The sequence below is a fragment of the Eptesicus fuscus genome, chromosome 16 (genome assembly GCF_027574615.1).
Source record: "Eptesicus fuscus isolate TK198812 chromosome 16, DD_ASM_mEF_20220401, whole genome shotgun sequence".
Classification (NCBI taxonomy): domain Eukaryota; kingdom Metazoa; phylum Chordata; class Mammalia; order Chiroptera; family Vespertilionidae; genus Eptesicus; species Eptesicus fuscus.
This window is the reverse complement of record NC_072488.1, coordinates 10,418,205-10,432,643: the sequence shown is the minus strand read 5'-3', so window position 1 is coordinate 10,432,643 and position 14,439 is coordinate 10,418,205. Positions and strand designations below refer to the sequence as shown.

The following is a 14,439-nucleotide window of genomic DNA, read 5'->3' as shown; positions in this document are numbered from 1 at the left end:
GTGCGTGGTGGCCGGTGGCCCCCGCACCGTCCTGTTGTGAGGACCCGGCGGAGAGAGCAAACCGGCCATCCACTCGGCAGGAACCACAGAGGACCGGGCCCCCCACCCCCCCAGCGCCAGCCGTGGCAGTGACTTGTGCCTTCACAGTGCCAGTCCCAAACAGGCTAGCATTTCCGTTGTCAGTTTAGCCTCGATGCCTCTGGGCTTGAGACAGGCCCGAGGTGAGGGTCTCCTGTTGAAGTAGGAATCGGTGCTGTGTGCGCCCAGCGCCCACCCCGTGGCTTTCCCTGGAAGTTCTTCATCCTGGCATTCCAGGCTCCAGGAGAACAAGCCACATTTCCGATAGTGCCGGGGGGGATGGGCCCACAGGGGGACGCTGGCTGTGCCCGGTGGACGTGGGCACCCGGGGTGGGGAAGAGTCAAGGAAGGTGGGAGCGGCGTTCGGAAGAAGCGCCACTGGACGGAGGCAAAGGGAGGGACGCGCGGCCACAGTGAAGCCTTCCGGGTGGAGACTGGGTCTGTGTCACTTGGGCCTTCGTTCCCAGGGTGGACTGAGCTGCGCCCGGGGGTCCAGGACAGAAGCAGGCGTGTGCTTCCCCTGCAGACGCCATAGCACCCCCTCCCTTCCCCCTGACCGCAGGTGCGCCCTCCGCCTCCTGCTCCGCACGGTGGCCTCCAGGCGGCCGCGCTCTGCCCCTCCGTGTTGGCACACGAGCTGTGCTTAATGGCTACGTGTCTGCACTGTCCAGTATGGCAGCCACTGGCCACAGGCCGTTTAAATGAATGAAAATTAAAGAATTAAAAACGAGAGTCTCCGCTGCCCTGGCCGCGTTCGCATGTTCAGTAGCTGCGAGTGGCAGGTGCCGCCGTGGGACACGGGCTCGGCCCGTCTCCGTGGCGGCGGAAAGCTCTGATCGTGCTGTTCCAGAGGGTGATGGCTCGTCCCTCGGGCCACGTCTCCTCCTTGACAGCTCATTAACTCCCCAGCCTCCAAGGAGCGCCTGCTTTGTGCCAGGCACGCTGTGAGGGCTCCGGGTAGCGCACACGTGGCCTTCCGTGGGTCCAGAGGGCTGTCTCCTGAGGCTGCGGTCACCTTGGCCCACACAGCGGCCCCACCCACCTCTGGAGGTGGCACGGGAGTCCAGGCGCGTGACCAGAGGCTCACGTACTCAGTGTCCCCTCTCCCGCAGGGGAGAGCTCTGGGCTGACCCCGGGTCTGTGTGATTTCTCTTCTGTCCAGGACGACACGCCTGGTGGGGACTTGCTAGTCCGGCCCCACCACTGCGATTCAGTGTGGCTCTGCTTCCCCCTCGGAGCCCACCCGCCCAGGAGACGCTGGAACCCTGGCTTGGAGCCTGTTCTCGCTCTGGAAGGTCTTGTGGAAAGGTGGCTGGTCGGAGTGACACAGCCTCTCCCTCTCTGAACTCCCAGGGCCTTGGCTGAAGACAGCAGAGCGTTCCTGCCCCGTGAGGCCAGTCACCCTGCGGTGACCTCACTGCCCGCCCAGCGGAGCTCCTGGGAGTCCTGTTTACCTTTGACCTTCCCAGCTCAAGGGCCTGCACAGATGACCAGTGACCGAGTGGCCGAGGGGTGTGGTCCCCTAGTCTGCAGGGCGACACCTGCCCTGTAGTCAGACGGTAGCACTGGGGTTTCCTGACGGCACGTGAGGTGGCGCTGAGGCTCTGGCCGCCCAGGGCTAGCAGGCCGGGTCCTCCTCCTCCACATCCTCCCCCTCCCCCCGCCGCCTCTGCTCAGGTGGGCAGGCCAGGAGGGCGCCTGGTGGGGTCCAGGGACTGCACGGCTTCCAAGTGGCTTGGAAGCTCCAAGAACCCGGATCAGTCAGGACCAGAATCGACATGTCTGTGGACAGCTGTGTGCTCACAGCCTGTGATGGGTTGTCATGACTTGTATTTGTGTGTGGGTGTGTACACACAGCACATATGTAGGACACACCTGTACATGCACAGGGACACACACAGACCACACCACATGCACACACGGCCATCTGGGCACCGAGGCCATGCTGACGGGCTGCCCCGCCAGGCCTCACAGGCCACCGGGAGGCTCAGCAGATACCTGTTCCCGGAAGAGGAGAGCCCAGCCCCTGGGGCCCGGAGGCCGTGCATCCAGCCCTGGGCCCCCACCACCACTTCTCCCCCGGGGTCAGGACACCGAGCCCCTGCCCCCGCCAGGCCCTGCCCCAGCTGTCTGCTCCCCACCGGGCGGTCCGGGGTGCTCCTCCCAGGACGGGGCAGTGCTTTCTGGACCCGGGAGCCTCCCGGAGGCTTCCAGCGCTTGTTCTTTCTTTGTGAGACCTCATTGGTGCTTTTCCCAGAGGGTCCGGGCCTGGACTGAGCTGTGTTTTTAGGATAACTCTCAAAGCCGTGTGGGCAGTTTGGCGGGGTCCGGGCCAGCCTTCCACCCTGTGGGGACTCCCTCCTGTGGCCACTGGCGGGTCGGGATGGGAGTTCGCCGCGTCTCAGGGCAGCGCACGCTTCACGGGGACTGTTTTGAGGTTTAGAGAAGTCCTCCTCTGGAGGCCACAGTCCGTTTCCCAGCAGCCTTCTCTCCTCAGCTTGCTCTCGTGGGGCCTCCAGAGCAAGGCTCCCCCTTCTCCAGGCAACAGCTGCCCTCCGACGTGAAGCATTTCTGCGAGGCTTCTCTGGGCTGAGTCCCAGCCACTCAGACCCGCGCCCCCCCCCCCCCCCAGCTCCTCCCCTCATGGTCAGTCCCTGGCGAAGGCCGAGGTCATGTGTTTCCTTGGGGGGTGGGCTCCCAGCAGGTCTCCACCTCCTCATCCCAGACCCTTGGCTTCTGTTAAAGACCAAGGGGCTTGTGCAGGTGCCACTTGATGCTGTGAGTTTATTTAAGATGGAATCGTATCGTATCGTAAAGGGCTGTGAGACTGTGGTTGGGGCATGGAGCACCTTACAGGGCATGATTGGGATCCCCAGGTTCCTGCCCCAGCCTCGGCTCTCTTGCGGTTGATGTCCAGGACTCAGATAGAGATGGCTGCTTTTGCTCTGGCCAGGATCTCCCCTTTCTGAGCAGACGGGTTGCTGTGGACGGGCGATGGCCAGGGTCACCGCTGGAGGCAACAGGAAGTTCTGTGTTTATTTCCAGTTTAAAAGGTTTCTTTAAAAAGCCGCAGCATAACACCATATATAGCAGCTTGGAAAACATTTTACGTTTTCTCTCCATCCCATCCCCCCAGTGGCTCTTGGCTCTCGCCTCCGCCCCTGCCTTGACTTAGACGTACGGATCCCCATCACCTTTGCAGAATACGGTCTGGGTCCGCCCTGCTGTTCTCTCTCGCTGTCTTGGGGCAGCAGCTTTGACCGAGACCGAGACCGGTTCAGGTGGCATCCTCCTCCACCCACAGGACCGGCACGGTTTAATTAACCGTTAATTAACCGTTCGCTGGCGTTGGGCCGCTCGCAGCGTTCCCCGCGTGTGTGGTGCCCCTGCAGCGCACTCCTCGGGCACATGTGTCTTTTCACTTCTTTTGGGTTATTTTTGCTGGAGATAAATTCCCGCAGGAGTCATTAACGGGTCAGAGGCTTGGAACATTCTCGTGGCTCCCGAAACATATAGCGAGTGCTATTTTAGGAAGAGCAGGCTCTGCCTCAATGCTGGGGCGGGCAAGCCACCCCGCTCCGCGCCGGCCCCCGTCGAGGCTCGGCTACCCTGGGGTCCCTCTCCCCACCTCCCCTGCATCTCCTGTGGGGCCCACCAGACAAGGACGCCTGGATCCCAGCCTCCTTCCTTCTCCAAGAACCCGTACGAGGTGTTGGGGCTTCCCCCTGGGCCCTGGGCATGGATGTCAGGGATCCTCTACGGGCAGATGAGCGCTTTTCTAGAAGAGCCGCCGCTAACATCACCCCCCCCCCCTAAAAGGGGTCCAGAAAAGGGCTTAGAGTCTCTGAATCTAAGGGCAGCCGATGTCAGCGCCAATAGAGAGAGACACCAAGGACGCGGGCAGAGGGAGGGGATCAGGCCTGGGCAGGGCCGGGGTGGGGTGAGGTTGTTGAAGGGGGAGGGGGGGGGTGGGGGGTGCGCGGTGGTAGGAGGGGCTTGTCGACACTGGAGGAGACGCGAGGAGAGCAGGGAAATGGGACCAGGAAGGCCGGTGGGTGCCCGGTCAGGAGGCCTGGGCTCTGGAGGAGCGTGGCGGGTGGAGAGCACCCGCGTGCGGGGCGCAGGCTGGGGAAGGGCAGAGCCTCGGAGGTGGGGTGGATCTGGCGGTTACAGAAGTCCAGGCGGTGACGTGGCAGGGGAGGGCGCCTCCTCCACCGCCCACGGCCACGCCCGCCCTCTGACCTCTGCCTCCGAGTGGCGTGTCCTCCCCCGTGGAGTCCCTGGCGGCGGCCGTCTCGCTCCTTTCTCCGTCGTGTGCGTGTCCTCTCTGCGGACGCCTGCTTGTTTAAAGCCAGTTTCATCACAGCGACCCGGTGGCCTCCGCCTGCTGACCGGGCTGAGGGTGACTGAGGTTTCAGAAGCCACGCGAGGCAGCTGGCAGCCTTCACTTACGCCCACAGCTGCTTGTTGTTCTGTTGCTTTTATGCTTTCAGTGTGTTCACGCTCCTGAAAAAAGTGACGGAAATCCCGTAACGCGGAGTGGCGGTCCCCACCCCTCCCCCACCCGAGAGCCGCTCAGGGCCTCGGCACGCGTGGGTCCTGGGCCGCGTCCCGGGCCTCGGGCTGCACGGAGTGCTCCTGCCGCGGCCTGTCCCGCCAGGGCTGACCGTCCTGAGCCCGGGCCGTGCTGGGGGGAGGCGGTGGGGCCACCCTCGGGAGACCTGACTTGTTTCCAGGGAAACGGACTGAGGTTGGGCCATGGAGCGCCTTACGGGACATGATTGGGATCCCCAGTTCCTGCCCCAGCCTTGGGGCTCACTGCTGTCCCCCCTGCCCCCCCCACTGCCCCTTCTCCCTGGGGACCCCAGGAGAGCTGGCAGCGCCCCCGTCTCTGGTTTGAAAATCCCCCTGGACCTGGCCAGCGTTGCACAGTGGTTAGTGTTGGCCTGTGCACCAGAGGGTCTCCGGTTGGATTCCCAGTCAAGGGCACGTACCTGGGTTACAGATCTGATCCCCATCCTGGTTGGGGGGTGCATGTGGGAGGCAACCAATCCATGTGTCTCTGGCACTTAGATGTTTCTCTCTTTTTCCTCGCTCTCCCCCCTTCCACTCTCTCTAAAAACTGTCCTCACTCTCAGGTGAGGGTTAAAAAAGGAGAGACCTCAGTCCCCGTCCTCGGCCCCTGCGCCCCACATGCCCCACACGCCCCGGGTTCCTTTGGCTTCTCGTTCCCGAGCTGCCCTGATGCCACCCCAGAGGTTCTGACCGAGGGCGTGGCTGTGGGAACGCGAGGGGGTAGCCGTGGCCTCTAAGGTCTCAGGCTGGCAGACGGGACAGGCCTCGTTGTCGCCATGTGAGTCACTCTGAGAGAGAGGGTTGATGCGGCCCATGAAAACAGACGGGAGGTGGGGACCCTGTGCTATGGTGGCGAGCAGGGGGCGGGTTCTGGTCTGCAGACCGGCCTGGGGGGATGGGAGGGGCAGATCTGTCTTCTGTCACGGGGCTGAGGCCCAACCCTCTGGCTGTAGGGACTGGGGTTCAACACCAGAACCTTGGGGGCCTCTCGGCTGCCCACCCAGGACAGAGGAGGAGAGCCTCCTGCTCAGGCCCTGCCCTCGAGGACGCACAGGGCAGGAGCAGCGGAGAACGGGCCCCCCGGACCTGTCACACTGCCTGGGGCAGGGGGCACGCCTCGGAGGCCCAGAGCCAGGCTTGGATTTCTCCCTGGGCTCCTGGCTCCCATCAGCACTCCCGAAGGGGCTCGGGCCACGGCCCCGAGCCTGCTCAGTGCAGGTGCTGCCCGTTCTGGCCTGTGCTCTGGGGTCTGTGGGGGGCGAATGGTTCCTGGCTGACGTTGCCAGAACCGGGTGTTTCTTCCCGGAAGTACTTGAGCTGCCCCTGGATGAGCACCAGTGAGACCCCGAGGTCCCCACTCACTCTGCCCTCCCTGTGCCCCACAGGAGAACCTGATGCTCTCCATCCTGCCCAAGCACGTGGCTGACGAGATGCTGAAGGACATGAAGAAGGACGAGAGCCAGAAGGACCAGCAGCAGTTCAACACCATGTACATGTACCGCCATGAGAATGTCAGGTGCGCGGCCGCACAGGCTCCGAGAGCAGGCCGGGCGGGGCCCTGTGGGCTCAGCTGAGCGCTGCGGATGGAGGTCTCCCCGGGGACCAGGAGCGAAGCCATCCCCGCGGCGTGAGCCCCGGTGTGAGCCCCGGTGTGAGCGGCCCTGCAGACGGCGTCGGGGCTGAGACACGCTTTGGGCTCGGTGGTCCAGCCCCGTGGTGGTACCAGCATCACCAGAGCCAGCAAGTGGCATCTGTGAGGCCACCCAGCACTCAGGGCCGGCACGGGGGCTCCCGCCTTCCTCCTGGGGCAGGCGGGAGGCAGCCTGGGAGGGGCCCAGAGGGAAGCCCACAGGATAAGCTCGGTGCCAGAGCCGCACATTCACCCTCCAAGTGCCCAGGTCTCACCGCTCCGGGGCTGGAGCGAGGACCTGCTTCCCCGGGACCCTGGCTGCCGGGCTGGGAGCGGGAGCGGGAGCTGGAGCGGAGCGGGCGTGGCGTCAGGGGTGCGGTGGGAGCCTCACCCGGTGCCTCCTCCCTCAGCATCCTCTTCGCGGACATCGTGGGCTTCACCCAGCTGTCTTCCACCTGCAGCGCCCAGGAGCTGGTGAAGCTGCTCAACGAGCTCTTCGCCCGCTTCGACAAGCTGGCGGCCGTGAGTACCTGCTCCCGGTCCCTCCGTCCCTCCCGGGTCCCTCCGTCCCTCCCGTCCCTCCTCTGCGCTGTCGCTCCTCCCGCCCAGCCCGCGCCCTGCCCTTTCAGAAATACCACCAGCTGCGGATTAAGATCCTGGGCGACTGTTACTACTGCATCTGCGGCCTGCCTGACTACCGGGAGGACCACGCCGTCTGCTCCATCCTCATGGGGCTCGCCATGGTGGAGGCCATCTCGTAAGTGGGCGCCGCTGCAGGGAGGGGGCGCCTGGGCCGTGGGGGGCGCCGGTCTGTCGTGGGGGCCCCGGCGGAGTCTGCTCAGGCTTGTAGTGCGGGACGGAGTGATGTGATGCAACTGGAGGTCCCTCAGGACGAGGCCGGGGGCAGTCCTGCCCACTCCGCTCAAAGGCAGGCAGGAAGCTGGGGGGCACCCAGTTGGCCGCTTGGCCTGGAGGAGAAAAAGCGTGTGGGAGCCCTCCTGGGGGGCGAGGGGGCGAGGGGGCCGGCACCTGGCTGCGGGCTTCCCCTGACCCTCCTCCTTTCTGTGTGCCTGGCAGGTACGTGCGGGAGAAGACAAAGACCGGGGTGGACATGCGTGTGGGGGTGCACACGGGCACTGTGCTGGGGGGCGTCCTGGGCCAGAAGCGCTGGCAGTATGACGTGTGGTCTACCGATGTCACTGTGGCCAACAAGATGGAGGCTGGCGGCATCCCCGGGTGAGTGCTCCTTCCTCGGAAGGGACAGCCATCCCTCAGGTCTGTGGCTCGGACCAGGCCCCTCCCACCAGGAGCAGTGTTCCTTCTCGGGGGCCCGTCTCCTTGGTCTGTGGTTGGCTGTGGCCTCTGCTGCCTGGACCTCTGCAGCCGTGTGTCCTCCCGTCCCCTTGACCGACTGGCAGGGCGGCCCGGGCTCGGGCGCCATCACACCGCTCAGTGCCAGCCTCCCCGGCGGCCGCCAGTGATGCCAGCAGCAGCCCGGAGGGCCGCTTGCCCGTTACAGAGGCGGCCGGGCCAGGACCTGCCTGCGCTCAGGGCGGGCGGGCTGAGGGCATCTGGAACCTGCCCGCCGGGGCCGGGAGCTCCCTCAGGCAGTCACAGCCTCCCCCTCCGGGGTGACTCCCCAGAGAAGGGCCCATTGCCCCCGAAAACGGGTGCAGACTTCTAAGTGTCCTGAGGACAAAATTTCATTCCTGTCTCATGGACTTAACACCGAGGCTCCGAGAGGGGCAGGTGCCACTCTGCCCACAGGCCCTCCCTGTCTCTGCCCCGGGTGGCCTCTGTCCCATGCTCCCCGAGACGCTGGCCCGAGCGGCAGCCTGGGCCGGGACCGTCGGGGGTTGGGGGGGTAGAGGGGGACGTGCTCAGGGCCTCTCTGGCTGCGGTGCAGGCGCGTGCACATCTCTCAGAGCACCCTGGACTGCCTGAAAGGGGAGTTCGACGTGGAGCCCGGCGAGGGGGGCAGCCGCTGCGATTACCTAGAGGAGAAGGGCATTGAAACCTACCTCATCATTGCGTCCAAGCCAGAGGTGAAGAAAACCGCCTCCCAAAACGGCCTCAACAGCTCGGTGAGTCCCCACCCTCCCCTGCACGAGGGGACGGAAAGGAGGGGGCTGGTGGCAGAGGAGAGGGCACGGCTTGACGGCTTGACGGCGGAGTGAGCTGTGAGGTGCCGGTGGCATCCCAGCGATGCTGAGTGCCGCTGAGCAGTGACGAGAGGCCGCCTTTCAGAGGATCAGCGGCGTCTGGGGGAAGGCGCCTGCCCTGTCCCGCCCCTGGGAACGTGTGTGGTGCTCTGAGCGGCGGGGTGGCAGTGAGGGTCCCTGCAGGAGGTCGCAGTGGAAGCCACAGGAGTGGCCTGGATGCCAAGGGGGAGCGCAGAGGGAGGGTGCGGGGAGGCAGTGGATGCCCCTCCTTCCTCACCTCGGCCCCCTTCCGGCCCCGGCCGGCTCTCCGCTCACTTTCTATCTTGGTTCGTGTGAAAGATGAAGCTGTGAACAGTCTCATGTCTTGAGTTGTTCCCAAGGCAGGACACTGGTGATGTGGCTGTCAGCCAGGTGAGTTTCTGAGAATCGCACATTCATATCCATTTGGAGGCTTTACCTTCGCTCTGAATTCTAGGAGCGCTTTATGAGAGGAACGACCCCCCGTTGCTGTACCACATTCATCAGATACTTTATCAGGCGTCCCTCCCTGCCAGCACTTGGTACACCCTCTCAGGGAATGTGAGTGTCCCTGCTGGAGACTAGTTCTCTCCACGCCCTGGCTGCGCAGCGCTGTCAGCCGCTAGGGGGCGCGGGGCAGGAAGCAGCTGGCAGGACTCCTGCGCGCAGGATGAGCCTCAAAGCTGTGCCGGGTCTCCAGATGCTCAGATCACCCTGCCTGCTCTACAGTCAGTGAGACGTGAGCGTGCGTGAAGGATGGTGGGAGGGTCCTGGGAGGAGAGGGGCGTCTCTGGGAGTCACAGGAGCAAACACAGTTCCTTTGCAGAAATCTCCAGGGTTTAGTGGAATGAAGTGATGAGGAGAGTGTGAGCAGGCGTCTTCCCCTTCCACTAACCCTGTCAATCTCACTGTCTGAAATGCCACCTCTGACAGCTCCCAAATCTAGCTCTCAGCCCCAGCCCGCTGCCCCGCACGCAGCTACAGCATCTCCATTCGTGTGCAGAGCAGGCAGCTCGGCGTTACCAGGCGATGGCGCGCTCTCGCTCCTGCTCTCCACACTCAAGTCCTCTTCATCAGCCTTTCTACCTGTCATGGCTGCTCTTCCTCAGTCTTCCTCACCTGCCAGTGGCCACTCCATTTTTTTTTTTTCAACTTGCTCAGACCACAAGCTTTGAGGATCTCCTTGACCCCTCTTTTTTTTTAATATATATATATATTTTTATTGATTTCAGAGAGGAAGGGAAAGGGAGAGATAGAAACATCATGATGAGAGAGAATCATTGATCGGCCGCCTCCTGCACGCCCCACACTGGGGATCAAGCCCGCAACCCAAGCATGTGTCCCGACTGGAATCAAACCAGGGACCCTTCAGTCGGCAGGCCGACACTATCCACAGAGCCAAAGCAGCTAGGGCCTTGGCCCCTCTCTTTACCACCCAGAGCAAGTTCTGTTGGCATTTCTTGATAGAGCTCCAACCACCCACACACAGCTACCATCCCCGTCTGTGCCACTGTCATCTCGTGTAGGGTTCCTGCAATAGTATCCCAAGCAGTCACCCTCCTCTGTCCTTGCCGCTACCCTGTTAAGTGAAATCATGCCACTCCCCTGCTCAGAACCCTCCCTGGGTCTCCTGTCTCACTCAGAGGAGCAGTGGTCAGCTAGGGTCGGGCCCTCACCGCCCTGTCCCCTCTCACTCTGCCCAACAGCCCTGGCCTCAGGCTGGGCTCAGTTCCCCCAGTTCACGCCTGTTCCAGGGCCTTTGCACCAGCTGCTCCCTCTTAGTGGGATCCCCCCTCCCCCCGCCCCGTCTGCCATCAACAGGCCTCTACTGAAATGTCATCTTCGTGGTGATGCCTCCCAGACCTGTTCTTTGCAGTCACACTGCAATCCGTGTCTCCTGACATCCTCCTCCTCCAGAGCACTGTCTCTCCTTACGTGCTGTGACCACTTTACTGACAGCCTTTCCTCCCCAGAATGTGCGCTCCCAAGGTCAGGGCATTTTGTCTGTATCGCCAGGAATTAGATCAGTTCCTGTCACATAGTAGGTACTCAGTTAATGCTCGTTAAATGAATGAATGAATGAATGACTTCCCTGTGTGATAGTGTATACTTCTACCAAGGAAATATACTAATCATTGGGGAAATTGGCTTATGGAATATTCAGACTTGGAAGGCATCTGACAGGGCTCCACACCAAAAAAGACCTCTGTGAGTCCCTGTGCCATTGAGGTACTGTTTTAGAAATAGGAATGGGAATTCTGGGACAGGTTTTAATAGTAGAAATTAATCCTAGAAAGTTATAGCATTTAAACACTAGGGGAGGAACTGAGCAGTGAAATTTCCAAGTGCACAAGGCTTCTGAGCGCTGGTGAGGAGACTGCAGACTGCAAGCAGACGCGCCACAGGATGGTGGGCAGCTGGCAGCGTCTGGAGTCCCTGATGGCCGCTGCTTCCCACTGCAGGCCCTGCCCAACGGCGCGCCCGCGTCCTCAAAGCCCAGCTCCCCTGCCCTCATCGAGACCAAGGAGTCCAATGGGAGTGTCCACACCAGCGGCTCCACGTCGGAGGAGAACGAGGAGCAGGATGCCCAGGTATGTGCAGGGCTGAGGGCCAGGATGTGGGCAGGGGATGGGGAGGCGACGGTTGCCACAGAAGGGGGCCTGTGCTCAGAGTTGGAGAGCTGGCCGCCAGCCTGGGCTCTGCTCCCTTTGAGCTGTGTAGCCCTAGCAAGTCACCTCTCCCCAAGCCCCAGTCGAAAGTCTCCTTGTCATTTACCTGGGGTCGGGGTGGGTAACATCAAAAGAGGTACTCACAATAAGGAGCCAAGATGGCGGCATCGGTAAACACCTGTACTTGCTGCCTCTCACAACCACATCAAAACTACAACTAAAAGACAGAGCAAATCATCCAGAGCCGCGGGAAAGCTGGCTGAGTGAAGCTCTTCAACTAGAGGTAAAGAAGAAAGCGCATTGGGACTGGTAGGAGGTACGGAGGCGCGGAACGGGTTGGCACCCAGGTGCGCTGCTGTTTTAATTGGGAGGGAGATACAAGCTCCTGCTTGCTTTGAACTCCAGTTCCAGGAGAGACTCTGGGGGACCCAGACACATACGGGGAGAAACTGGACTGTCTGGCATCGGGACAGGAACGGGAGTGCAACATTCTTTCAGACGGAGGTGTTTGCAGCGGTCATTTTTCCTGCGCTCGGACCTGGGACTTCTCCAGTGCAGGGCTGACTGGCAGCCATTGCTGTTTGCTCTGCCCAGGAGATTCCCTGAGACCCTGCCCCACCCAATTTACAACCCCACCCAAGCTGTGCGTCGTCGTCGTTGTCGTCGTCCTCGTCTGGCTTTAGCATATGAAAGGCCTTTCCTTTCTCAGCCTAAAACCTTTCAAACAGGCAGCAGCAGCCTGTCTTGCTACACAACTGGGCCTTCTCTGGGCACTTCCAAACCCAATACAAAGAGGAAGAATCTGCAGATCTCTCTGTAGCTTCTGCTGGGTGGCTTAGGCAGTGGTTGACTTTGCACCTCCTTGGAGATCCAAGAGCCAGTGTACCCAGTGGACAGTGTGAGACCATACCAGATTACAACTCTTCACATCCATAAGTGACACACTCAAGGGGCAGACTCATTGAGCACCAAAGCCCCACTGAAGCAAGTTCTGCCCCATAGGGTGTCTCCTGTACAGCAGCTCTTCCATTGTAGACACAGCTGGTCCTCACAGCCAATTGGCCTGGAGGTCAATTCCTCCCAGGGACACCAACAGCAATCAAGGCTCAACTACAACAAGACTGTGCTCACAGCCCACAAAGAGGTGCACCTAGAGCTCCCAGCTCAGGTGACTGGGGAGGCTGAGCCACTGGGCCCTATAGGATACTTACCACACAAGGCAACTCTATCAACTCAAGGAGACTTAGCAGCTACCCAGTACATAGAAACAAACACAGGGAAGTAGCCAAAATGTGGAGACAAAGAAAGATGTCACAAATGAAATAAATGGAAGAAAGCAAAATACTGGATATAAAGTTCAAAACCACAGTTATAAGGTTACTCAAGAATCTTCTAGAAACCTCCAAGGAACTTAACCTTCAAGGATCTTAGTGAGAATGCCAAAAAAATGGAAAAGGACCAGTCAGAAATTAGCATACACTGACTGAAATAAAGAATAATATACAGAGATTCACTAGTAGTCTAGAGGATCCCAAGAATCAAGTCAAAGATTTGAAATACGAGAAAGCAAAAAACAACCGGAAAGGCAAAAAGAATCCAAAAATATGAAGATAGTGTAAGGAGCCTCTGGGACAACATCAAGCGTACCAACATCCGAATTAATGGGGGTGCCAGAAGAAGAGAGCAAGATATTTGAAGAAATAATGACAGAAAACTTCCCCTACCTGGTGAAAAAAATAGACTTACAAGTCCAGGAAGCACAGAGAACCCCAAACAATAGGAATCCAAAGAGGACCACACCAAGACACATCATAATTAAAATGCCAAGGGCAAAAGACAAAGAGAGAATATTAAAAGCAGCAAGAGAAAAGGCAGCCCCACTCTGCTTTTAGTTAACCTACAAGGGAGCACCCATACGACTATCAGCTGATTTCTCAACAGAAACTATGCAGGCCAGAAGGGAGTGGCAGGAAATATTCAAAGTGATGAATAGCAAGAACCTACAACCAAGATTACTTTACCCAGCAAAGCTATCATTTAGAATTGAAGGTCAGATAAAGAGCTTCATAGACAAGAAAAAGCTAAAGGAGTTCATCACCACCAAACCAGTATCACATGAAATGCTGAAGGGTATTCTTTAAGAAGAGGAAGAAGAAGAAAAAGGTACAGATAAAAAATTATGAACAAAGCGACAACAAATACATATCTATCAACAAGTGAATCTAAAAATCAAATGAATAAAAAATCTGATGAGCAGAACAAACTGGTGAATATAATAGAATTAGGGGCATGGAAAGGGAGTGGACTGACAATTTTCAGTGAGAAGGGGGTGTAGGGGGTGCGGGAAGAGATTGGACAAAGCTTACACCTATGGACGAGGACAGTGTGTGGTGTGTAGGGCGGCGGGGGGGTGGGCGAGGGCTTGGGGTGGGGTGGGAACTGGGTGGAGGGGAGCTATGGGGAGAAAAAAGAGGAACATCTGTAATAATCTGAATAAAGATTAACCCTTTGCACTCGCTTTTTTTCTCGATTCCTTTATTCTAATGCTAACCGTGTCGAGTCACACTCGACATCCGAGTGCAAAAGGTTAAAAAAAAAGAAAAAGGTACTCGCCCTGGCTGGTATGGCTCAGTTGATTGGGCATCATCCTATGCACCAAAAGGTTGCTGGTTTGATTCCTGGTCAGGGCACATGCCTGGGGTTGAGGGCTCAATCCCTGGTAGTGGGCGTGCAGAAGGTGGCCGATCAGTGTTCCACTCTCACATTGATGTTTCTCTCCTTCTCCCTTCCTCTCTCTCTAAAAATCTTAAAGAAAAACAAAAAAAGAGGTGCTCACCTCTGAGCCTTGCCTAGCTCTGATGTCCCAGAGCCCTATAGACCTGAGGGCAGCAAAGACATCCATGAAAAATCCCGTTTCCAGGACTGTTTTAGAAGTCAGAGTTCAGGGCTGCACTAAGCTCAACGCTCTGACTAGGTTCAGACTCCACAGGTCCCGTGCCCAGATGCCGATGTGCATGCCGTGGCCCTCCCATCCTCGGAGCAGGATGTGCTTTGACTATGCTGTCCAGCAGGGGTCTCTGGCTCGGGAGCCAGGCAGCGCTCCCCGAGGATGCTGCCGTTAGTGGTGACCACTGCAGAGTGTCTGTGGGGGCCACAGGGCCTGGGACCAGTGTCCCAGGGAAACCAGAAAGGACCGTGGCTCTGGGTGCAGACCCAAGCGGGAGGGAGCTGCGTGGGCGCACTGGGAAGACTTTCCCTGGAAAATGGTTTCTAGAGCCGAGGGGTCAGTCCTCGAGTGTGGCACCCC

At 59.6% G+C, this 14,439-nt stretch overlaps 1 protein-coding gene across 1 annotated transcript in view; it reads left to right on the top strand.

Moving 5' to 3' along the window:
• ADCY3 (adenylate cyclase 3) overlaps positions 1 to 14,439 on the top strand; it is a 53,526-nt gene that overhangs the window by 27,581 nt on the left and 11,506 nt on the right. Inside the window, exons 4-9 of the mRNA XM_054727920.1 lie at positions 6,039 to 6,169; positions 6,694 to 6,805; positions 6,913 to 7,040; positions 7,361 to 7,519; positions 8,190 to 8,367; positions 10,926 to 11,054. Of these exons, the coding sequence (XP_054583895.1) occupies positions 6,039 to 6,169; positions 6,694 to 6,805; positions 6,913 to 7,040; positions 7,361 to 7,519; positions 8,190 to 8,367; positions 10,926 to 11,054 (837 nt within the window). The remainder of the gene's footprint in view (positions 1 to 6,038; positions 6,170 to 6,693; positions 6,806 to 6,912; positions 7,041 to 7,360; positions 7,520 to 8,189; positions 8,368 to 10,925; positions 11,055 to 14,439) is intronic.